Source organism: Ornithorhynchus anatinus, chromosome 11 (genome assembly GCF_004115215.2).
Source record: "Ornithorhynchus anatinus isolate Pmale09 chromosome 11, mOrnAna1.pri.v4, whole genome shotgun sequence".
In the NCBI taxonomy this organism is placed as follows: Eukaryota; Metazoa; Chordata; class Mammalia; order Monotremata; family Ornithorhynchidae; genus Ornithorhynchus; species Ornithorhynchus anatinus.
Window position 1 is genome coordinate 37,123,466 of NC_041738.1, and position 26,118 is coordinate 37,149,583.

Here is a 26,118-nt window from a genome sequence, read left to right on the forward strand (position 1 = left end):
CCTGGCTCCTCAGATACCCAATTTCCTCTGCACCTGGTCTCATCGTGACCCACACTGACAATAAAAGCTCCACTGTGAGCTTCCGCAGGCGGGCCGAGGAGTGTGGAGTGTTCAGAGGGCAGCTCTGGGCCTCTCTGTCTGCGGTGCCCATCCCCTGGGGCGCCCGTGACCTACATTCCCAAAGTGCCAATCCTAGGCTAGGACCCAAGCTCCAGCCCGGGCTAGGAAACCTCCCATCTGAGAGCCAGCAGACATATTCCAAATCCCAAGGATGAGAGCTAGGGAACGATAATCCTGATAGGAGCTGGGTCCTAATCCAGGCCCCTCCGCATGTCTGCTGTGTGACCTTGGGTAAGTCACTTAACTTCTCTGTGCCTCACTTACCTCGCATGTAAAATAGGGATTAAGATTGCAAGCCCCACATGGAACAGGGACTGTGTCGAACATAATAATAATAATAATGTTGGTATTTGTTAAGCACTTACTATGTGCAGAGCACCGTTCTAAGCGCTGGGGGAGATACAGGGTCATCAGGTTGTCCCACATGAGGCTCACAGTCTTAATCCCCATTTTACAGATGAGGGAACTGAGGCACAGAGAAGCAAAGTGACTTGCCCACAGTCACCCAGCTGACAAGTGGCAGAGCCGGGATTCCAACCCATGAACTCTGATTCCCAAGCCCGGGCTCTTTCCACTGAGCCACGCTGCTTCTCTCACGAGATTGGGAACGTGATTGGGAACGGGTCTGTTAGAGTTGTACTGTGCTCTCCCAACTGCTTCCAGTAAGCACTCAATAAATACGATTGAATGATTTGCTTGTATCCACCCCAGCACTTAGTACAGTGTCTGGCACCAAGTAAGAGCTTAACAAATACTGTTATTATTATTATTATTATTATGATCATGAGTCACCTCCTCAAGCAGACTCCTTTGTACACCCAGGACACTTCTCAGGAAGCTCAAGGGAAGCCCAGCCTACCCAGAAAATGACAGGCAATGACGTATACTGAGTGGGTGCCTCCAGTTGGCAATGAACTGAAATGGGGGTTCAAAGGGGACCAATCAATCAATCACTCATATTTGAGAGCTTTCTGTGTACGGAGGACTGTACTGAGCGCTTGGGAGAGTGCTGGAAGGCACATTCCCTGCCCACAGCGAGCTCGCAGCCTAGATCTACAGAGAAAGGCTCATCCCAGCCCTCAGGGTTCTTGCAAGTTACTGGGAGCAACTGGTATTGCATTGTAGCTAGTGGCAGAAGGGACAGTCCGTGAGAGACAGTAGTTAATTAACAGTAGTTGACATGCAAATGTGGAGGAGTATTTAGGCTCCCTACAAATGGTTGGCAGGCAAATAAGCTCTATAGACAATTGCCAACTCAGAGAAGAGTGGCGTGTGCGCAACAATAAGCAAGGCTCCCCACATAACCTACTCATCAGTTGCGTGTGAAATATCTAGGCTGACAAGTGGGTAATCCTCCTTGTAATTAGCAAACACGGCAAGGGAAGGCAAGGAGATCCTGAAGGAAGACCTCAAACAAACTAGACCAAATAAACAAATAGTTGAAGAAAGGCAGGACGCCCAGGCAAAGGCACAGAGCATTCAGAATGATGATTTTATTAGACTGGGAAGCTAAACCAACATTTGGCAAAGGAGGACAACTGACGGCCTGAGCTGAGGCTCAGTGCCCAGCACAAAGTAAGTGCTGTACAAATACCATTAAAAAAAATAAGGCTGCCTTGCCACAGGCAAATTATTGTGTTTTTTTCTTTTAGTTTTTGTTCTACGGAATTTGTTAAGCACTTGCACTGTGCCCTGCACTGTTCTAAGCGCTGGGGTAGATACAAAGTAATCAAGTTGGACACAGTCCATGTCCTACAGGGGACTCACAGTCTTAATCCCCATTTGACAGATGAGGTAACTGAGGCACAGAGACACTTCTCTGGTCACACAACAGACAAGTGGCAGAGCTGGAATTAGAACTCAGGTCCTTCTGACTCCTAGGCCTGGACTCTACCCATTAGACCACACCGCTTCTCTAATTAGCATGCAGAAACCACTGTTCGTGCTGACCTTTCATTTTTATTGCAATTGGGGTTACTGCTGGAGGAAGGAAGGGGGTCAAAATGTGTAGTCAACTCTCAATCATCCACACTAATGGAGGGAGAACCAAGGGCTTAGTACAGTGCTCAGCACATAGTAAGCACTCAATAAGTACCATTGATGATGATGATGATGATGACGAACCCTTTCTGTGCATCAGAAGGAGGTCTCAAAACCTGGTTTGGGAGATGGGACATGGAGGGACATGCAGGCCCTTAACAAATCATAAGCTTTTAGAACAGGGCCCAGAGCTTAAATACCATCGTTATTATTTGTTAAGCGCTTACTACGTGCCAAACACTATATTAAGCATTGGGTTAAATTCAAGAGAATGCCTGTTCCACATGGGGCTCACAGTCTAAGTAGGAGGCAGAACAGTTATTGAATCCCCATTTTGTAGATGAGGAAATTGAGGCACATCAGTGAAGTGACTGGATCAAAGTCACACAGTAGGCCAGTGCAAAGCTGAAGCTGGAACCTGGTTCTTCTGGCTCCCAGTCCCATGTTCCTTCCACTAGGCTATATTGTCTCCTAAATATGCAAAAAGGCAACTAAGACATCTAGGGAATGGAACAACTCAGCCACTTTTCCAGGAGGCCAGACTGAAAAGAATGAGTCTTTCTTCACCCTGGAAAGATGATGGCTGACAGGCATGGTTGCAATTGCAATCAAAGCAGCATAGCCTAGTGGATAGGGCATGAGCCTGGGAGTCAGAAGGACTTCTTGTCTGCTCTGTGACCTTGGGAAAATCGCTTAACTTCCCTGTGCCTCGGTTACCTCATCTGTATAATGGGGATTAAGACTGTAAGATAGATCCTTGTGGGACATGGAACGTGTCCAACCTGATTAGCTTGTATCTACCCCAGTGCTTAGTACGGTGTCTGGCACATCATAGGCAGTTAACAAGTACCATAAAAAAGTTTTACAAAATCATAAAGGGCATGTGTGGGCTCAGGGGACCTGGAATTATTGGTCACCAAACCCAATCTCCTTCATTTCCACAGGAAGCTGGGCAGGCTGAAAATATCAGTGAGTTCAAGCAGCGTTTGGATACATTCCTAGATAAGAGGTTATCAGGAGAAAAAAGTTAGGAAAGCTAGAATCTACATCCCCAACCATGGGGGTGTCTTGGGGAGGGGGAGGGGCAGGCAGGGGGACCGGGTTGGTGGAACAAGGGGCGTTCAGTGCCCCCAAAACATCTGATGTCACTATTGAAGGCTGAATGCACAAAGCGGATCTTCGTTCCACCCCCCAAATGGCCTTTAATGGTCTTATGAAGCTTTACTAGGGATGCCACAAAGTAGGTCTAGGTCAGAAGGAAAGAAGGGCAGAGTAGTGCCTGGAGAGTCCAAAATTCAGGCTGGGGTAATCAGGAATAGTAGACAAACGAAATGATGATGGATTGATTGATTGCTGCTTTAGAGCACTTAGCCTTGAAAATACTTGCCCTGACACTGAAAGGTGTCCTGGAAGGAGGGGGAAGAGCACAGATAACTCAGGTGGGGCCTCTTTAAGGGGCAAGAGATATGCTTTCATCAACCCACAGTGGCCCTCGCTTTCTGAGAGAGAGAAAAGTGAGGACAGGAAAGGGAGGTGGGGGAAAGGGAGGATTTTGAAATCTCCCCTGCCCTGAGACTCAGAACCCCACAAGGGGGAACAAACATCCATCAATCCCCACCGTGAACCCCTCCACTTCCCCATCCCATCCTGGGTTCCAGCGGTTTCTGATGTGGGGATGACCAGAGACCATGGCAGCGTCCACGTGGCTCAGCTTCCCGGTTGGGCCTGGCCAGTGCTCCGGGGCCCAGCACCCCAGAGAGCCTGGGTTGAACTCTTAGCCATCCTGGGGGCTCTGGTTCCCGTTCAGTTTTTTTGCAAACCCAGCCCTGTGGGTAGCCAGCAGCGAGTGGGTGATAGAGGGAAAATCTGAGGGACGGAAGGCTAGCTGGGGAGACTTGGGGGCTACCCTAACTCATCTCATCTCAGGGACTCCACACCCAAAAGGTGGAGGTGTAGAGGAAGTCTTGAGAATCCTGGTGGGATGATGATGATGAGAGAAGCAGCGTGGCTCAGTGGAAAGAGCCCGGGCTTGGGAGTCAGAGGTCATGGGTTCGAATCCCGACTCTGCCACTTGTCAGCTGTGTGACTGTGGGCAAGTCACTTAACCTCTCTGTGCCTCAGTTACCTCATCTGTAAAATGGGGATTAAGACCGTGAGTCTCACGAGGGATAACGCGATTACTCTGTATCTACTCCAGCGCTTAGAACAGTGCTCTGCACAAAGTAAGCACTTAACAAATACCAACATTATTATGATGATGATGATGACGATGATGAAGGAAGGGAGGAGGTTCGGGACTGGTGGCTAACAGCTCCACAGAGGCATCTCAGGGAATCCACCCTACATACTGGAGAGGATCATGGTTAAAGGAGCCCAAAGGAGCCTGAAGCAGCCGCTGTCACAGCTGGGGGCTGGAAAGTGCTTACAGAGGCTCCAAGTCCAACTTTCAACCCATTCATCAAAGGGCCTGCAATTCCCGATTCCTAATGGGCACTACCGAACTGAAGGAGGCCAAAGGGAGGTAACCTTCCCAGGCCGAGAGCTATTTATGTACGACGGCGCTCAATAAGCAGCCGGTAGTAAATGTCCTCGGCCTGACCCAGGAAAGAGAGATTTGTCCGGAAGGGATTTAGGGAAACGTACCCAGAACCCTGTGAAAATGAAATCAGCCAAGGAAGAGCAGAAAAAGTGGCTGTTCACAGAGGGTCAGGGGCCCACAAAGCTCCGGCCTCAGGACCCAGCTTTGCTGGACGAACTCCTCTGTTGGCCGGGGGACTGACTCCATCATTCTGCCTCAGGAGGTGGTATGTATCAACCCGGGACACCAGGCAGCCCTCCAGGCTTTCTCCCCACCCCACTCTGACTCCAAACCCAGACCCAAGCAAGCTCTTTTTGTGGTTCTGTTCTTCCCCGTCACTACCATGACCACTCGACTGCACAGAGAGCTCTTTGAGACTTTAAAATTCCAAGTCTGAAATGGGGGGTGGGGGAGGGTCCTCCTCTTCCCAGCCTCCCTCTCCACAGCCCCCACCAGCATCCCTGGAAGAGTAGCCATTACCCCTAACTGGGACAGAGAAAGTTTCTCTCTCTCAGTCAGTGTTCCCAAACTACCTCCCTCAGTCAGCTCATTCCACCTAGCTCTTTCTCATTCACTCAGTCAGTCAAATGTAATTACTGAGCATTTCCTGTGTGCAGAGCACTGTACTAAATGCTTGGAAGAGTACAATATTACAATAAACAGATACATTCCCTGCCCAGAGTGAACTAGAGGGGGGCGCAGACATTAACGTAAATAAACAAGTGACAGATATGTACATAAATGCTGAGGGGCTGGGAAGGAGCATGAATAAAGGGAGCAAGTCAGGGTGAAGCAGAAGGGAGTGGGAGAAGAGTAAAGAAGGGCTTAGTCAGGGAAGGCCTCTTGGAGGAGATGAGCCTTCAATAAAGCTTTGAAGTGAGAGAAGAGTCATTGTCTGTCGGATATGAGGAGGGAGGGCATTCCAGGCCAGAGGTAGGATGTGGGCGAGAGAAAGGCAGCTAGATAGACAAGATGGAGGTAAAGAGAGAAGGTTGGCATTAGAGGAACTCTGGAACTCCTTCTCCCTTCCTGGGCAAGTCCCAGATTCAGCAGGGAAAGGGGAGTCAGTCCCAAAGAGAGTGGGTAACGGGGAACCAGCCCTAGCATAGCAGGGAGCAGGGAGCCAGCCCCAGAATGAGGGGGGGGGAATGGGGATCCAGCCCCAGAGTGAGGAGGGAGCGGGAAACTAGCCCCAGAGCAGGCCTGGGACCCTCTACCCAGTCGGCCTTTGCCTGGGACTGACGGGAGCTGGGAAGCTGGACAAGGGGAGGGGATGAAGCCTCCCAACTCTGCTGGACGGGTAGTGGCTCCTGCACTCGAGGGAAAAAATGGGTGGATACAAGCTCTGGGACCAGGTGTCTCCCCCCCCAGAGAGTAGCCGCCTTCTGTCCACCAGGGTCACGACCAAACATCTTCATCTATCCACCCACTCCGGGGCCTGGGGAGGGGTCTAAAGACACAAGAATTTGATGTGCCAGGAGTCTCCCTAGCCCTCAATATCATCACGTGATCCCAAGGCACGGCTGATAGTCTCCTGTCACCCAAACAGCAGGGCTCCACAGATTAATCACAATAATAAATCATCAGCACTGGGTAGAGACGTTTTACAAAGGGCAATCACACCCAAGTGCTTGGGGCGCTGCCAACATACAAGAATGAAAATTTCAAATGAAAGAAGAACATAGAACAAGACCCTTCCTCCCTTCTTCTTCCACACCTGCAAGGGAGCAGGGTTAGAAAACACAGAAATGTCAGAGATGCTCAGCAGCTGGTTCGTAAAGAGTCTAATGAGCAACACAAAACTAAAACAAATACCCTCTTACCAGCACTAAACCAGCCCTATGCCAGACGCTTACCAGCTCCATAATGATAATAATGGTATCTGTTAAGTGATTACTATGTGCCGAGCACTGTACTTAGCGCTGGGGTAGATCCAGGATAATCAAGTCTCACATGGGGCTCACAATCCACATAGGAGAGAGAAAAGTTACTAAATCTCCATTTTGCAGATGAGGCTCAGAGAAGTTAAGTGACTTGTCATAAGCAAGGCTTCTCTTCCCTTACTAAACGTTCAGTGGTGGCTTTTTTTATAAATAAGATTCTGACCTTCCCAAACGTGGCACAGTTCTATTAGCTGAGCCTGGGCTGACAATCACTCGATGGTATTTACTGAGCACTCACTGCATGCAGAGTACTCTGTACTGAGCTCTTGAAAGAGTACAATGCAATAGAGTTGGTAGATTCCGCTCCCTGTTCACATGGAGCTTATAGAATGGTGGGCACTGAGGAGGGGACGTACACCTCATTATCACCCTGCATTGGAACAAAATCGTCATAAAAAAGGGACTTGAAATAATAAATCCTTTAAATGGCTACGGGAAAAGAGACATTAAGATACAGGGATTCAATTCAAGAATGCAAAGAAAGCCCAGAAATCTAAATTGGCACAAGATGTCCAATTAGGACTTTTGAAAAAAATGGCATTTAAGTGCTTACTATGTGCCAGACACTATACTAAATGGTGAGGTAGATACAAGCTACTCAGATTCTACAGGTTCCAGAGTAGAGTTCACAGTCTTATCTCCTCCAAGAGGCCTTCCTTGATTAAGCCCTCCTTTCCTCCTCTCCCACTCCCTCTTTATCACCCTGACTTGTTCCCTTTATTCATTGCCCCCTCCCAGCCCCACAGCACTTATGTACATTTCTGTCACTTATTTATTTACATTAATATCTGTGTCCCCTTCTAGAGTGTTAGCTCAATGTGAGCAGGGAATGTGTCTGTTAATTGTTATATTGTACACTCCCAAGCACTTAGTACAGTGCTCTGCACACAGTAAGTGCTTAATAAATATGATCGAATTAATCACCATGTTATAGATGAGCTTACTGAGGCACAGAGAAGTTAAGTTACTTGCCCAAGGTCACACAACCGAAAACTGGCAGAGACAGGATTAGAATTCAGGTCCTTTTGACTCCTTGGCCCGTGCTCTATCCACTAGGCAACGCTGCTTCTCACGCTGCTTCTATCCAGGGGTCAGGGAAAGTGCTCTGACCTGTGCGAGCTCAAAACTCACTGGGCGTCCTGGGCTCAGCCCTGTCCAGAATTAAGCCAGAGAGTCAACTCTCTGTCCTCAGTTTTCCATCTCTAAATCAGAATAAATCACCACCAGAAGCATTTTTTGAGCACTTCCTCCCCATTAAAAAGTCCTATACCAAGTAATTGTGCTTGCAAAGCAAATGAAAGGGACCCAGTCTCTGGTCTTCAAGGAACTAATGAGCTAAGGGGAGGAAGACAAATACCTGAAGTTTGGAATTTATAAGATACTTTTCAGGTGCTAAGCACTGGGGTAAATATAAGGAAATCAGATCAGACACGGTCCCTGTCCTACAGTGGGCTCACAATCCAGGAGAAAATAGAGAAAACAGAGGCCCAGAACAGTTGAGTGAGTTGCCCAAGTTCTCATAGCTGGTCAGTGGCAGAACTGGGGTCTCCTGACTCCCAGGCCCTTGCCCTTCCCACGATTTTTTTATGGTATTTGTTGAGCACTTACTATGTCCCCGGCGCTCTCCTGAGGTAGATACGTGATAATCAAGCGGGACACGCCCCATAGCCTACATAAGGCTCGCAGTCTTAATCCACATATTATATATGAGATAACTGAGGCCCAGAGAAGTAAAGTGACTTGCCCTGGGTCATACAGCAGACAAGTAGCAGAGCCCTGAAAAGAACCTAGGTTCTTCTGAGTCCCAGGCCCTTGCTCTATCCACTAGGGAACACTTCTTCTTTGCACAATCAACAGCTCTGCCCATAGGGGATGCCCTGAACTCCACCCCCATCCCATTAATAGCGCTTGGAATTTTAAATCAACTTGCAACAAATAGTATCTGTTCCTTCAACCACACTCTGGGCAAAGAAGAGTCTTTCACATCATCTTTCTCATTCTTTCCTTTAAACGCTTCCTCCTGCAGAAGAGGATGATCTGTCCGGAGGATGTTTTTAGCCAAGGCTGCTTAGGAGAAGGTCTGGACCCAAAGGACTGAACTTGTGTAGAGGTGGGGGGAGAAAATACTGGAGAGAGAGAGAAAGAGAGGGAGGGAGGAAGAGACAGAGTTATGACAAGGTCCTCATCTCCACCGATGGAATCTTGTCGCAGGCAAACTCTAAGGATTCTATTTTTCCAGTCTGATGGTTTATTTTCCTGACACCCAAACTATTCAATAAAAGGCCAACTGGGTAGGTCAGATCCCAAGCCCACCTCTTCCCTCGGCTGCTTCCCTAGATCCCGGAATGGGATTCAATTCTCAACGCTTCGTGTAATTTCTGAGCCGCAGAACTCCCGGCATCAGCATTCTTTGAGATAATGAGGGCTGAAATGAATGGGTGAGCTTAAAACCCAAATGCGTCCAAGGGCACAGAAATCATCCACAGCTATTTTGAGCTGGGAATGACACAGGCCCCAAGCACTGCTTTGAAACCTCCCTGTGGTTTTTGCCAACACATGAAAGCAATTTCAGAAGGCTTCTCCCTCCATGGCTCCAGAATTTTTGAAAAGAGAGAGAAAGAGGTTGGGGGGGAGAGAGAGAGAGAGAAGAGAGAAGAAAACGAGGCCTCACCCACTCCTCCCCTGCCCCTTGCCACCCGCATCTTTGGCCTGAGTCGCTGGGGATATCAGCCCCATGATCGCAGGAACAGACATCTCAAGAAACAGATTTAGAGAAAGTTCATGTTCTCCAAGCGAAATCCACATTTGGGCATTTTCCACCCATCATCCTAGGCACCTCCCTCGTTCCTGAGCTTTCGGGTTGGGATGAGAGGGTGGCTTCCATACCACTGGCCTGACATTAGCGAGGCCCATCCCCTCCCTTCTCCCCTGCTAAGCCCCCTTACCCCTGCCAGGAGCTCTGAGCCCCAGGCTGATTTCACCCACATCTGATAGGCGGGCAGAGAGGCCAAAGTCAGGTAGGGCTCCAACAATCCGGTAATAATAACGGTGCCTGAGAAGACATAAAAGTGTCCCCTTGGGTAACTTTCCACAAATCTGCTTTCGCAAGCTTTCCCTGACCTTCCCCGAGACACCCCCACTCTGCCAACAACAGTCCCTTAGGCCAACGAAGCAGATCGTGGCTTTTTAACCTGTGCTGCGCACACCAGCAAGGTCCACTTTTGCCTCAGGTTTCCTCAGGAACCTTCATCCTGACCCGATGGACCGTGGGGCCGGAGGCCAGGACAGCCGACTCGGAACCTGCCCGCACCACAGAACCTGCTCAGAGCACTCACCACAATCAATAGGTCAGTCAATCAATAGTATTTACTCAGCACAGAGCACTGTACTAAACCCTTAAGACAGTACGAAAGTAGCCACGATGCCTGCCCTCAAGGGATTGAGAAGGAGCTTGGCCTAGTGGAAAGAGCAGGGGTCTGAGAGTCAGAGGACTTGGGTTCTAATTCCAGTTCTGCCACTTGTCTGATCTGGGGCCTCAGTTACCTCATCTACAAAATGGAGATTAAAGCCTTGAGCCCATGTGGGATGTGGACTGTGTCCAACCTGATGATCTTGTATCTACCCCAGCACTTAGTCCAGTGCTGGGCACGCAGTAAGTACTTAACCAATACCATTAAAAAAAAGGAATTTGCAGTCCACTGGTGGGGACAGTCCCAAAAATAAATTTACCATCAAAGAAGGTAATGGAGCATAAAGAGAAGTGCTCCAAGGGAGAGTGTAAGAGCACAGGTGCTAAAGTAGCAAGCAAGTGCTTAATTGGTGGTTGGGGGCACGTAGGGAGGAGAGATGATGCAGGGAGGGGAGATAATGTAGGGAGGGGAGATGGGCAGTTCCTCAGGGAAGACCGCCTGCAGGGGCTGGGTTTCAGAATGTCTTGAAAAATGGCAAGAGCAGAGGGGCAGAAACAGCCTCTCACCAATGAGTAAACTAAAGAACCACCATGTGTTCCCTGTAATTGCAATTCAGGCCCGAGCTGATGGACTTGTACTGAGTCTCTTTACAGTACTGGAGAAACAGGCAGCGCAGATAAGGAAAAACCAGAGGTTTTATTCGCTTCCCTTTCTCCTCCTCAACATTACTTCTTTTTTACTGAAGTACCCAAAATTCATTTTACACCCAAACAGCCACACAAGAGGGAAAAAAAAATCACACCAGTTCCAAGGCTGAAGCCCTGCATTTTTCATCTGCTGCTCGGAATGATCCCGCTTCTGTGACTCAGCCAGATTCTTTAATTCCTTAATAACAATGCTTTGCACTTACATAGCATTCTTCATCCAATAATCTCCAAACACTTTACGGCGGTTAATTAAGACTCGACTCTACCCCCCACGAAGAAGGAGCTATTGTCAGGCTCACTGTACTCGGGGGGCAGGGAACGCGTCTACCAACTCTGGTGTACTGCCCTCTCTCAAGTGTTTAGTTCAGTCTTCTGCACATATTAAGCGCTCAATAAATACCATTGACTGAGAAGGAGAAGGACTTAAGGAGCAGACGAAGCCAGTCGTCAGTGCAAACTGGGGTTAATTCAGGTATCTCCCTGGGAGTCAGGGAGACAGGAAGGAGCTCCGCGGTAGGGGTCGGGGGACTGATGTCCATGTATCTGAATCCTGGCTCCGTCACGCACTCACTGTGAACGCTTAGCCGTCCCCTTCTCTGGGCCAACGGGAATAGAGGAGTAGCCCAAGAATGGCGGCATTCATTCAATCATTCATTGGTATTTATTGAGTGCTTACTGCGTGGAGAGCACTGTACTAAGCACTTGGAAGAGCACATGCGGTAGAGGTAGGAGACATGAACCCTGCCCACAAGGAGCTTACGGTCTATAGGAGGAGAGCAGAGGCTCAGCACCAAGAGGGACGGAAATCTCTAACGGCTGCCACCCATGCCTCGGTCTACGGCCGGGATGGCGGCTACCAATCCCTATGTGGACCTGATCACGAGGCCGTGGAGTTGCCACCTCCCCTCAGGAAGGAAGAGAAATAGAGAAGTAGCAGGCCTAGCGGACAGAGCGCGGGCCTGGGAGTCAGAAGGACCTGCTTTCGAATCTCGACTCTGCCACTCGTTTGCTGTGTGACCTCGGGCAAGGCATTTCACTTCTCTGTACCTCAGGACCCTCATCTGTAAAATGGGGATTAAGACTGTGAGCCCCACGTGGGACAGGGACGGGTCCCATCTGATTAGCTTGTATCTATTCAGCGTTTAGTACAGTGCCTAGCACATAATAAGTGCTTAATGAATACCATTAAAGGGGAAAAAAAAGATTGGCAAGTGGCAGAGAACGGCTGTCCCAGAGAGAGGGAAGGGAGAGCCGTGCTTCCCCCAAGGGAAGCTTGCAGGAGTCAAAAGCACAAACCTGACTGTGGCCAGCAAGTGCGGTCAAAGCCTTGGGCCGGAGCAGAGAAATTGGATGCCGGGTTCGGGGTGATGATGATGATGGTTTTCGTTAAGCGCTTACTATGTACCAGGCACTATACTGAGCACTGGAGTGGGTGCAAGATATTCAGGTGGGACACTGTCCCTGATGGGGTTCACGGACTAAGGCGGAGGGAGAATAAGTATTGAATCCCCATTATACGGATGGGTAAATCGAGGCCCCGATAATAATAATAATGTTGGTATTTGTTAAGCGCTTACTGTGTGCAGAGCACTGTTCTAAGCGCTGGGGTAGACACAAGGGAATCAGGTTGTCCCACGTGGGGCTCCCAGTCTTAATCCCCATTTTACAGATGAGGGAACCGAGGCACCGAGAAGTGAAGTGACTCGCCCCCAGTCACCCAGCTGACAAGTGGCAGAGCCGGGATTCGAACCCATGACCTCTGACTCCAAAGCCCGGGCTCTTTCCACCGAGCCACGCCCGATAAATTAAGTGAGCACTGCACCTGTGAAATTCTAAACTGTGGAAACACATTTGAGTCACCACTCCCCCAAAGTTCCATCTTCTCCTAAATCCTCCGTTTTCCACGTGTGCCTCTGCAGGATCTGATCTCCTTTCCAGTTGGAGCAGTGCACAGCCCCGCTCAGAACTCCCACGCCCTGCCGGCCAGGGGTTAGGAGAGAAAGCCCACAACCGGCTCGGATCGAAATGCCAGCCTCCCAGGGGAGCCCCTGACCCGCAAAAACTTGTCTCGTGCCAGGTCGGTCTTCCCGGGCACCTGCTGAGACGAGCACGCGGCCCCCCAGCTGGTTCATCCGCTGCCTCCCCGAAGTTGGCTAGCAGAGATGGGGCAGCCGCCGTCAGCTCAGTGGAAAGAGCTTGGGCTTCGGAGATAGAGGTCATGGGTTCGACTCCCTGCTCTGCCGCTTGTCAGCTGTGTGACTGGGGGCAAGTCACTTCACTTCATAGTTCCCTCATCTGTAAAATGGGGATTAACCGTGAGCCTCACGTGGGACGACCTGATGACCCTGTATCTCTCCCAGCGCTCAGAACATAGTAAGCGCTTAACAGACACCAACATTATTAACGGGAGGGTCGGGAGCCGCTCAGCACAGGAACCTCACGTCTCTTGGCTGGGCCCCGGCTGGCCTCACGTCCTACAGACTCCCTCCCTCTGGCAAGGTCCAACCTTCAGATATTACCTTGGGAGGCCGGTACCATGGGCTCTGGTAAGCCAGAGAAGCAGCGTAGCCTAGTGGATAGAGTTTGGAAATCAGAAGGACCTGAGTTTTAATCCCGGCTCTGCCGCTCGTCTGCTGCGTGATCGAGGGCAAGCCACTTCATTACTTAACTTCTCTGTGCCTCAGTTACCTCCTCTGTCAAATGGGGATTAAGACTGTGAGCCTCGTGTGGGGCGACCTGATTACCCTGTATCTACCCCAGGGCTTAGAACAGTGCTCTGCACATAGTAAGCGCTTAACAAATACCCACATTATTATTATTTCTCTGGGCCTCGCTTATCTCAACTGTAAAATGGGGGTTAAGACCGTGAGCCCCGTGTGGGCCACGAACTGTGTGCAACCTGTTTGTGTTCACCCCAGGGCTTAGAGTTGTGCCTGGCACGTAGTAAACACTTAACAGATATCATTCTTTAAAAAGCCAGAACCCAGGTTCTTTGGGGGAAACGTAGAAGAGGATGATTCATGTTTTCGAGAATGATCGGTAGAAATCAGTGCTCAGTATATAGTTCCCGGCACGTAGTAAGTTCATAACAGATACATTAAAAAAAAAGCGGAGAAATCAAAAACCGCTTGGCAGGGCTGGGGGTTGCCTGGGTGTCACCTACCCTCCTCTCCACCTTCTGAACAGACAGGTTTTCAGGGGTTTGCAGGGGACGGACAGCCTACCCCTGGCAGGGGGCAGGGGCCCCGAGGAAATGGCCAGAGCAAAAGAAAGACGAGAACGCGGACATGAGGCCCAGCCCCGGCCTCGGTCCCGCCCGGGGAGAGAGGGGCCGGGAAGCCACTCCGCGGCGGAGACGCGACAGATGCAAAACTCGTGCCCGGCAACCAGTCCCGTCCCAACGTCTCCAGGGGCACAAAGCCTGGATCCGCGTAGAGCCGGAGGGAACCGGGGAACAGGAGGGAGGAGGTAAGATGCCCTCTCCTGGCTCATCCCAGTTCTGACAAGCTGGGGGTTCTGAGCGGGGAGGAGGAGAAAGGGGGTGTGCCGGGGGAACCAGGGCATCACAGCCAAAATCGCGGTAGTCCTGACATCCGACAGAGTGAGGCCAAGGGAGCGGAAGGGACGACGAGAGGGAGGAACGAAGGGGTAGAGAAGGAGGAGAGAGATGGAGGCACGGGGGATAGGAATGGAGGGATGGGAGGATGAGGGGATAAGAGGTTGGGGAGATGAGGAACGGAGGGATAGAAGGATGAGGATTGAGGAATAGAGGAACGAAAGGTTGAAAGGAGGAAGGATGGAGATTGAGGGACGAGGAACGGAGGGATGGAAGGATTGAGGGATGAGGAAGGGAGAAATGGAAGGATGAGGGATGAGGATGGAGGGATGGGGAATGGAGGGATGAAGGGTGGACGGAGGGATGGGGGATGACAGAAGGGTGACCGAGGGATGGAGGGAGAGAAGGCGGGAGACCCCCGCTCCCTCCTGCCGGCTTTTGGGGGGCGGCCCCCGCAGCCCTCCCCCGCCCGGGCCGGGCGAGCCCCGCACAAAGGCGGCGGGCGCGGTACTCACCGGTACAGACATCTCCGCCTTGGGCGCCGCCGGCCGTTGCTAGGAGCTGAGGATGCGGCGGAGGATGTCCTTGCCGCTGCCGCTGCCGCTGCCGCTGCTCCAGCTCTTCTGGCTCCAGCTCCTCCCCCGGCCGCCAGACCCACAGCAGCTCCAGAGGAGACCGTCCCCCAAAAGTCCTGCCCTGCCCACCCTCCTCCTCCTCCTCGGGGCCCGGGGGCGCTCCCCGGGATGCTCCACTGGACGAGGGGTCCCCACCGCTGCCAACTGCCCCGATGCGCAAGCGCTCCGGCTGGAGTCCGGCTTCCCCCCTTCCCTCCCCTCCTCTCTCCTCTTCTCCCCTCCTTTCTCCTCCTCTCCTCTTCTCTCTCTCCTCCCTCCCTCTTCCCCACTCCCTCCTCCTCTCCACTCCGCCCAGCTCAAGGCTGCATTAAAGGGAGGGACCCCAGCCCTCTTTTTCTGTCGGCCTAAAGGGATTTGCCAGGGTCTCCCCACTTTTTCTCACCTAGGCCTCCCGAGAATCGAGGCCGGGGGAGGAAGGGACACCCGGGGAGCCGAGTTCCCGGCCCTCGACCGTGCGTGATGTCTGAACGTCGGAAAAATACGGTCCACGGGCGGCTATTAGGTGGGTTGGCCTCGGCTAGAGGGTCCAACGGAGGGAGTGAGAATATCATTAATAGATCAACGTCAAGCAGGGGACATAACGAGTGGTGTCCTGGCGGGGTCAACTTGGTCTAACGTTTCCGTGAACGTTCCGCACGACGGAACAGAGAGCGTGTTCGTCCGGCTTGCGGACGATACCGGGTTGAGGGATGGGGTGGGAGAGGCGCCCCGCTCCTCGGGAGACGGAACCGGAGACGGAACCCCAGGTGGCCTGGATGGGTCTGGGGCAGGACGGACGGCTTTGGTTCCCGTTTCTGTTGTCTCGTACACGTCACCCACGATGATGTGGAAGCGGTCTGGCGCGGACACGCGCGAGTCAGCATATTAGCCGGCATTGTCAAATTGGGTCCGAGACAGGGCTAAGACAATGCAAGGAGCAGCCGGCAGCTGCAGCCGCTAATCAGAGTCTGCATACGGAAAGAGGTTGCTGGCGCTGCATGGGTACAAGAAGAAATGGGCTGTGGGCCGCGCTTAGACGTGACGAGAGAGGGAGAGGGGAAGCTGAACGATCGTACGTGGGTACAGGGAGAAAGGAGCTGTTGGTCGTACAGAGGTACAGTGAGAAAGGGACTGTTGGTATCTCAGCCACATCCACACGTACGGAGAGCTAACACCATCTATAATATCAACTTCAAACACAGCACGAGCGAGCTACGTGTTCTGTGGGTGAACTGCGGACCTAATGGCGCATTAACATTGCTCTGACGTGGAATATTGCAACGGTACAGAGAGGGTAGCTCACGGAGCTAATCGGCGAAGAGGGTTATTGGAAATGAAGTGTACCGACGGCACGTTAGCCGGTATTTTACTCCCTTAGGACCCCAGCCTTTGCCACGCTAGACGAGACGTTCCGCCTCACCCAGCCCCGTCATCGTGCCGAGGGGAACGGCCAATCGATGATTCCCGGCTCGGCCCTTTATCGCGTAGCACAATCCCGAGGGGGAAATTGCCTTCCTGGGCCCCAGCTGGGGATCGGTCTCTAAAGGAGACCCGGGAGACCTTTGAAAATCTTGGTTTCATTTGGAATTGTGAGTAGTGGACATTTGCAAGCCTTGCTTACCCTGCCCTCCTTTACCCCAGGAGAGGAATAGGGAAAATGTTTTGCTCGGAAAATGTCGTTGCCGCATCATCATTAGCAGTTGGACCTGATGTACGTGGCACGTGGGAGAGAGCTGCAGCAGAAACACTCGAGCAGTTCCTGAGACGCTGCTCTGCCCAGCTGGCAGCCGCAGAAATTTCAAGGGGTTCCCCCCTTCCCCCATCCCCCCCAGAACCATTTGGAGTCACGCTTGCCTTAAATCGTGCCTTTCGGACCGGCGGGTAGGCAGGCAGAGGAAAGGGGTGAGGGCCAGAGATTCGAAAGGGGACCGTACATAATAAGCACTTAGCCCTTGGCCTTGGACTTCACTGACTCACCCTGTGACCTTAGAGATTAGGTCGGCCCCTGCCTCAGTTTCCCCAACGGCCAAGCCTCCATTATCACATAGCAGAGGTTTGGAGAGTGAAAGGGCCACAGTGGGGCAAAGTATGAATCCATCCTGACATCTGTCATCTTCTCAAAGGAGTCTCTGTGTGCTCCTGGTACAGCCTGATCCCTGCTCATCCCATCCCTCTGCCCAGCTGGCACAAGGATGTGGCTCTTGGCAGGCCTGGTGTCTGGGGCCTCTGGGCTCTTTTTCCCGCACAGCCTTGGGGGAGGCAGGCTCTGGGGTCATGTTGGGGAGCTGGGGAGATGGGACGTCAGAGGTGGGAGGCCCAGTCCTCCCAGTGGGGTCCAGGGATAAAGCAGCCCAAAGTGCTTGAAAGCAGTCCAGGTGAGAGGGCCTCTACGTTTTCCCTGCTAGCACTTCCCCACATCAGGGGAAGCAATGTGGTCTGGAGGAAGGAGCCCGGGCTTGGGAGTCAGAGAACGTGGGTTCTAATCTCGGCTCCGCCACTTAATAATAATAACGGTATTTGTTAAGCACTTTACTATGTGCCAGGCACTGTCCTGAGCGCTGGGGTAGATATAGGCAAATCGAGTTGGACTCATTCCCCGTCCCATGTGGGGCACACAGTCTCAATCCACATTTTACAGATGAAGTAACTGAGGCAGAGAGCACCAAGGTGACTTGTCCATGGTCACGCAGCAGACAAGCGGTGGAGCCGGCATTAGAACCCATGGCCTTCTGAGTCCCAGGTCCATCCACTATCCACTAGGTCATTCTGCTTCTTTTGTCTGCTGTGTGACCTTGGGCAAATCACTTAGCTTCTCCGTGCCTCAGTTCCCTCACCTGCAAAATGGGGACTTAATGCCTGTTCTCCCCAATACTTAGGCTGTGAGCCCTATGTCGGACCTGGTTATCTTGTATCTACCCCAGCACTTACTTAGTACAGTGCTTTTTATGGTATTTGTCAAGTGCTTGCTATGTGCCAGGAAGTGTCCTAAGACCTGGGGTGGATACAAGCTAATCAGGTTGGACACAGTCCATGTCCCTCATGCGGCTCACAGTCATAATCCTAGATGAGGTCATTTAGGCCTAAAGAAGTTGTGACTTGTCCAAAGTCACCCAGCAGACAAGTGGCATTAGAAGTGATATTAGAACCCAGGTCCTTCTTATTCCCACATCTCTGACCTATCCACTAGGTCACACTACTTCCCAGTGCTTGGCACATAGTAAGTGCTTAACAAATGCTTTAATAATAATAATAATAATAATAATTATCTGTGCTGGTCCCAGCTCCAGTTTGGGTCGTCTCTTGCTCCTTCACCCTCAGGGCCAGCTTCAGACTAAGGCAAGGAGAAATGTGCTGCCCCCTCCCATTCAGGCCCCAGACCAGCTCTCTGGGGACACCCCTGGACCTCCTCCTACCCCCAACCACCCCCAACCCGGACCTGCCCCCGCGATCGTGCCCTACTGGTTCCACCTAATAATGTGCCCAACTCTCGAACCTCTGAACCCAGCCGTGATCTCTCTCCTGTCATCCACCTTCTCCTTCATTAGGGGTAGATGAAGAGGAGGAGGAGGAAAAGGACAAAGTCGAGGAGGAGGAAGAGGAGGAGGAGGAGGAGGAGGAGGAAAGACGAGGCCAATTCAGTTTGCTTCCTGAAAACGTGCTCACGTCCTCAGCTTTGTCCCTCAGGGCCCCTGCTCTGCAGGCTTCCTGCCTCGTTATCTGACTGCTGACCTTGCCTGCACATTCTAGATACCCAAGTTTGAAAAAAAATTCACCAAACCTTGATGCATGAATTGCTGAATCTTGGAGCAGAGTGAAACGGTCGGAGCTCCTGGGTCCATTACCCAATTCACCAAGAAGTAAGCCTGGGAGCTTTGATCCGTCTAATCGATGATTGCGGCATGGAGAAGGTGGCAGGGATGGCAGGGAAAGAAGGCACCGGGAGCCCTATGGGTAAGCTGTCACTCGGGGGACTTACTGTGATGTTCTCCCTAACGGTGGGATCTCAGCTGAGCCATCCCCAGGAGCAGACAAATGGGCTCCAACGGATGCTGCTCTGAAAGCCGGCAACCACCTGCCCCAGATCCTCCTTTCAGCGACCCCATCCCTTTCCTCCTCCAAGGAAAGACGGGACTGGAAAAGCTGTCTTTCTCTCACATGAGATTTTCCACAAATCAATGACTGAGGCCACCCAACTGGATTTATCCAACCCAACTGGACTAGGAGAGGAAGGGCCCCATCTGATAAGAGTGATCAGGAGGGGGATAGTAATTATTCAGATTGTTGACCAATTGCCCCCATCCCCCCAGGGGACTGAACAAGAGGGAAAAGGACATGTGACAGCAAAAGAGAGTTGGTTTGGACAAAAGGGAGAACTTGTAGAATGCCAGGGATATAAAACACGGGAAGAGCCTCCCAGGGGACACCGTGGAGACCACAAGCCTGCTCAGAGACAGGGGCTTGAACAAGGTAACCTTCTTGGGTTGCCTCCAGTTCTTCTCACGCACACGCAGGGATTCGCCCTAGTGACCCAGTCGGAGGTTCTAGAAAATCCTGGCCCAGCTCCTCTCGGGGAATTCTGAGCTGTCCCATGCAGGCTGTGGATAAGCAGTGATACCCAGACTTTTCCCTGAGCGCCGGGCTTCCATTCCACTGCATGACGACAAATGGAATTTCGTTCTTCTTTAGAAACACTCTCCAGGGTACTGTGTTTGGTTTTATAAATATTGTATTGAGGGATGAAACAGCTTGGCCAAATACTATACATTCTTTAAATTATTAAATACAAAAACTCAGTTACTACCACATTCGGGTCACAGATTTTTACACTCAGGAGGCAGAAGTTCAGTTTCTCATAGAGACATAAACTCACATAGTTTCTCTCCCTATTTAAGTTGTTTCCTATGACATCTAAATACACAGTAGGCCAGATCAAGTGGTGAGTTAGGCTGAAAAACTACTCTAGGAATAAACCACTCATACGTGAGCAGCCCCTAGAGATCCTCAGTCTCTTCCTCTTCCTCTCTCTTCCTCACACTCTCTTTCTCTTTGTCTCTCCTTCTCTTTCTCTAGGCACTCACTCCCATTTATGAACTGGATTTCAAACTCTTTACACAAGTAACTGGGCTTCTGCCCCCTCAGCAAGATTTTCTCGACTCTCAGAAGCCAAAGCTAGTGAATCACATCGATCTCAAGGCTTCTCTTTCTCCTCCTCCTCCCCACTCTCTTAATGCAGAAACAATGCCTGCTTCTTTGCCCTCAGAGAAGCCCTTGCAGTCTCCCCCCTCGGCCACCCCACCCCCCAGCTCCCTAGTAGTTCCCTGATGAGACCTGGCTCTTTGGAAAATATTGATTGGCTGCCTGGAAAGGGTAATTGTCTAATTGAGAACCCGATGTCTTCCAAATGTGAAATTGCCTCATATGAGCCAGGTCTTCTCTCAGAAAGAAGACCAGGACAAGAATTCAGGATGATTTATATCCATCTCCTAAGAAGGAGCAGTTGTGGGGTGAGCGGGGCAGGGAAGGAATAGGGAAAAAATAATCCCAGGATAGAGTAATGATCACATATAACTTCTTCTACCATTCCTGAGATCACCTAATAGTAATAACTAATAATAATTACGGTCCTAGTTAAGTGCTCACTATGTGCCAAGCTGTTCTAAGTGCTGGGATAGATACAAGTTAATCCGGTTGGACACAATCCCTGTCCCACAGGGGGCTCATACTCACCCCAGCACTTAGTACAGTCACTGACAAAAAGTAAGCACTAAAGAAATACCATAAAAATAAATAAAAAAATAAATACTATTGACTGATTAACCACTGGGCCCCCGGATTGGAGCGGCCTCACCGGTTCAGAGCCAATGGGCCTCAACGCCATTAGGGCACGAAGTAGGAATTTAGGTTCAACCGCTCTACAGGGAGCTCCAAAGAAGACAGAATTGCAATTACTCATCTTGGAATTCATCCAGGCCAGCAGGCCAGAAGGGCATTCTATCATTGCAGAGAATACAATTGCTCCATCATCTGCACAGGTGCCTTAGAATCTTACAGGACATGAGACCGCTTCACATCTTTGTTTCTGATGGAAGTCTCAGCAGAGTAATTGCCTCAACCTTATCCTGGTTAGAGAGTCTATAGTGGGGAGTGCAAAAGAGAGAGGGAGAGGGAGAGGCAAGAGAGAGATATGGGGAGAGAGGGAGAGCAGGAGAAAATGAGGGAGGGGAAGAGAGCGAGGGAAGGAGACTGAGGCTAATACACTGAGGCAGAGTGGAGTGGCGATTTTCAAGTCAGGAGCAGAACTTCCCCGAGGCCTGAGTCCCGAACCTCCAGGTGTTGCAGAAAGATAGAAAACGGCTGGTTACCAGCTCCCTCCCCGGAATTTAGGAGAGCCCAAGATAACCTGGAGATCATTCAGACCAGCCAACCTTCACGGGCAGTAGATTCATTCATTCATTCAATCGTATTTATTTTCAGGGGTCTGATTTGGGCCAGGGAGATTCCTGCCCCTGAAACTAGTTCTTGGGCCCTTCACAGGCCTGGGATCTCTACTCAGTCCCCCACCCATGAGGCAGAGTCTCGCAGGGAGCAAAATCCTGGAATCCCAGTCAATCTCAGAGAGTGAACACCTACAAAAGATTGGAAATTCGTTCCTCTCAGAGAGGTCCAAAGTCACTCCCAAGAGGGGGAGGGACGAGCCTGCACTCTTCTCCCGGTGGGCTTCAGGGACACTTAGTCCCAGTGAGAGCAACACAATTCGCCTGCGTGTGAGTTTTTTTTGTGCATTTATGTCAGCATTATCCCCACCCCAGGGCTGAGGGAGCCCCAGATGAAGCTTGTGTGGTCCAGGCTATGGGCTGGAGCTGGAGCTTGAGTTGTCCTGGGTGGGCCAAAGACCACTCCATGTTCCCCAGGGGTCAGTGGATCCAGGATGATCCAATCAGGTCTAGACCCCTGGCCTAGGTGCAGACCACCACCAGAGCCCCAGCTAGCCTAGAGGGAGCTGGGCAATGGAGAGAGGGAGAGAGGGAGAAAGGGAGAAAGGGGAAGGGAAGGCGAGGGCAGGGTCACTAATGCTGTGAGGGCTGTCTGGTGAGCCGTTAAAAATCATCACTGCTCGGAGCCTGTTTTGACAGCAATGTTGTATGTCTGGTTTGAATTGGGTCTGGTCCAATTTGCAAGCAACTCACCCGACACAAATACAAACTCGGTTTAGCTGGTGTATGTGTGTGTGTGTGTGTGTGTGTGTGTGTACGTGTGTCCTGCCATCTGTTAACGTCCTGGCAACAAAATAACTCCTGTTCATCTGTGTTTGTTTCTTTCACTTTTTGTTTTAATTTCGGGTTTGTTTTCCAGGGTTTGGTTACTTCGCTTCTAAACTAGCACCCAACTTTAGGGAACTTAATTTGAAGGCCCTTGCTGGAAGCTGAGCTGCCTTTAAAAAGTATGCCTCAGTGCTACAGAGACCTCTTCCAGCTGAGAGACAGACATACACAAAGAGAGAGACAGACAGAGAGAAAAAGCCCCCTGAAAGGCTCATCTAGTCCTTACCTCTGAAAACTGAAGCAAAGACACAGATGTTCCTCAGGCCTGGGCTCTGCTGGCCTGGAATTCCACCAGCCTTCCTGACTCTCCGGGATTCCAGGGGTGCCAGCGGCAAGTCAGACCGATGGCCTCTTTCCGCGGGGTATCTGAATTCTTCAGTCTGACCGAAGCCAGATGAAAGAAACCTTGGTTTGGGGGAGTGGGAGAAGGAGAGGGATGCTTAAGGGTGGGGTGAAATGAGTAGAATATTGATTATTTTTGTAAAGCAACTTTTAAATTCCTAGAAAAGGGGAGGACAATAATCCTCGGAGCTCCCTCAGAATGCTATTAATATTATTTATTATTACTATTAGAGGGCTTTGGATGTGGGGAACTATGAAAGGGAATGAGGATATACCTTTTAGAGATTTAATAGTTTTGTCGAACCAGTCAAGAGGAGACCCAGCCCAGTTGGGCAGATGAAGAAGATGAAGTGAGGTGGGAATCCAGAGAAGGTTGAAGATGACTGAGGATTATTTCAATTATCAGTGCCCAAATGTGGGCATCCAGGCCCATCTCGGCAAGGGGAAGCTTCCATAAACTCAGTATAGAATGGAACTGTCTCTGCCTGGGACCTCTCCCTGGGGGCCACATGACCGACAAGACCAAAAATGTTCCAATTCTCTGCTGAAGCCCCTGAGGAGGGATCAGAGGAGGCCCTGGTTGCCTTTTAGACTGGAATAAGAAGATGCCCAATTCAAAAGTGGGTTTTTTTTTTAAAAAAAGGCCTAGAAACTTGTTATATTTTTGCCTTCAAATTTCAGGCCCATTTCCCCAGATAAATAGTCATTTATTTTGCAACGAGAAGCAACGTGGTCTAGTGGATAGAGCACGGGCCTGAGAGTCAGAAGGACCTGGGTTCTAATCCCGAAGGCTCACTTCCCCAGATGAATAGTCATCTATTTTGCACTGAGAAGCAGCATGGTCTATTGGATAGAGCACAGGCCTGGAAAGCAGAAGCACCTGGGTTCTAAGGCCTTTTGGAGATGTGCCTTCGATAAGACTTTGAAAGGGGAGAGAGTGATTGTCTGTCTTTGCAAAACCTTTTCATTATTACTAGTAGTAGTAATATAATCAAATAGTAGTATTTATTGAGTGTACAAGGGAGAGTACAGCACTAAATGAGCAATCTGTTTTAAAGCCCCAGTGAGGCCCAGCCAGAGATGGTGCAGACTGGTGGGGAACGATGGGAGACAGGTGACAGAGGCAAACAAATTAACCTGGACTCAGCAATCAGGGGCCATGTCTTTGAATCCAGGCTGAAGAAAGATGAGGCTAATCAGGCACAAGATACTACCAGATTCCAAATATAACAACAGAGCAAATAGCGTACAGATAGCATGGAAGGTTCTGTTGACTGTATACTCATTTGTTTATCGGCCACACCCCACCCGCGGTTAAACCCCAGATGTCAGGGCTTAATAATAATAATGTTGGTATTTGCTAAGCGCTTACTATGTGCAGAGCACTGTTCTAAGCGCTGGGGTAGATACAGGGTAATCAGGTTGTCCCACGTGAGGCTCCCAGTTAATCCCCATTTTACAGACAAGGTAACTGAGGCACAGGTAAGTTAAATGACTTGCCCACAGTCACACAGTTGACAAGCGGCAGAGCCGGGATTCAAACCCATGACCTCTGACTCCCAAGCCCGGGCTCTTTCCACTGAGTCAAGCGGCTTCTCCTCCATCATAGAAAACTATGCTTGTAAACACCACAACAGGACCTAAACTTGTCTACCTTTTAGGAGATATTGTCTTATGAGTAAAGGAGCAGAAGGACTTGCGTTCTAATCCTGGCTCCACCACCTATCTGCTTTGTGACCTGGGGTAAGTCACTTAACTTCTCTGGGCCTCAGTTACCTCATCTACAAAATGGGGATTAAGACTGTAAACCCTATGTGGGGCAGGGACTGTGTCCAACCCGATTTGTTGTATCCACCCCGGCACTTAGTACAGTGCCCGGTACATACTAAGCTCTTAAATACCACAATTATTATTATTACTTTGAATAATAATAATAATAAAATGAAGGTGGATGGGGAAAGGCCCAAGGCAAATGTTTGCTTTACAAAATAAGAGGCTTCTTTCCCCATGAACGAGCACAATCTCTTCCACAGCTCTTCCTCAGTGTGTTGAGAGTTGTGGCTTTTATCACGTTGAGTCAAAAGGATTAGTGTCTCCGAATCTCTCTAGAAGTGGCCATTTTAGCTCATCAGGGAACTGACTGGAGTCTTAGAAACCTCTCGAGGCTGGGCAGTGGCAGAGGGGTGGGCCCTGGCTAAGAGATGAGAGTCAGTGCTAAGGGAGAGGAAAGGATCTCTCAGGAGGAGAGCCGAGAGACGAGGAGAGGAAGGGAAAGGGGAATCAATCTATCTATGGTATTTACTGAGGGGTTACTGTGTGCGGAGCACTGTCCTAAGTGCTTGGGAGAGAACAAAACAACAGAGATGACCCCTGCCCTCAAGGAGCTTATCATCTAGTGGGAATCTACTGGGAATGAAGAGGCCTGGAGAGGGAGAACTTGGAGAGAGAGGGCCGGAGAGAGAGACCTGAAAGCTTGTTATGGCCAGGGAGTGTGTCTGCTAATTCTGTTGTCTTGTAATAATAATAATAATTCAATAGTATTTAGTATTTTTTGAGCGCTTACTATGTGCAGAGCACTGTACTAAGCGCTTGGAATGAACAAGTCGGCAACAGATAGAGACAGTAATGATGATGGTATTTATTGAGCGCTTACTATGTGCCAAGCACTGTACTAAACGCTGGGGTAGATACAAGATAATTAAGTTGAACCACGCGGGGCTTACAGTCGTAATCCCCATTTTACAGATGAGGTAACTGAGGCACAGAGAAGTGAAGCGACTTGCCCAAAGTCACACAGCTGACAAGCGGCGGAGCAAGGATTAGAAGCCACGACCTCTGACTCCCAAGCCCTTGCTCTTTCCGCTAAGTCACTCTGCTTCTCCCAAGCACTTGTACTCCCCCAAGCACTTAGTACAGTGCTCTGCACATAGTAAGTGCTCAAAAAATACCACTGATTGATTGAGTTTCCACAGGTATTACCCATACCTACTTTGAACCCACCCAGAAAGTCTCCTTTTTCGGGTCTGACCCTTAATGCACAAATATGCACAAATGCCCATGGGTTGGGATGGGAAAGTTGTGGATTGAGCAGGGTAGGGTAGCTGTCTTTGTGCCTTCAGCAGGAGGTTGTCCTACCCATCCTGCCCTCCGTATCTGCTTATTGTTGTACTGTACCCTCCCCGATGCTTAGTACAGTGCTCTGCACACAGTAAGTGCCCAATAAATAGGATTGAATGAATGAACGAATGAATGAATGAATGGATGGCCCACAGCAGGAGGAGGTGGAGGGGTGGGGCCAGGAAACAGGGGGAGGAGGATTAAACGGGCAGGGGAGGACCAACCTCAGAACTGCAGGCCGTGCCACAGTTCTAGCCACTAATAATAATAATAATAATGTCGGTATTTGTTAAGCGCTTACTATGTGAAGAGCACTGTTCTAAGCGCTGGAGTAGATACAGGGTAATCAGGTTGTCCCACGTGAGGCTC

The 26,118-nt window shown here is 50.5% G+C and overlaps 1 protein-coding gene across 1 annotated transcript in view; it reads right to left on the bottom strand.

The window, feature by feature from the left end:
• Positions 1–15,202, bottom strand: part of BCAR1 (BCAR1 scaffold protein, Cas family member) — a 111,022-nt gene extending 95,820 nt beyond the window's left edge. Inside the window, exon 1 of the mRNA XM_029075135.1 lies at positions 14,870–15,202. Coding sequence (XP_028930968.1) covers positions 14,870–14,881 — 12 coding nt within the window. The 5' untranslated portion in view covers positions 14,882–15,202. The remainder of the gene's footprint in view (positions 1–14,869) is intronic.
• Between the last annotated feature and the right edge of the window lie 10,916 nt (positions 15,203–26,118).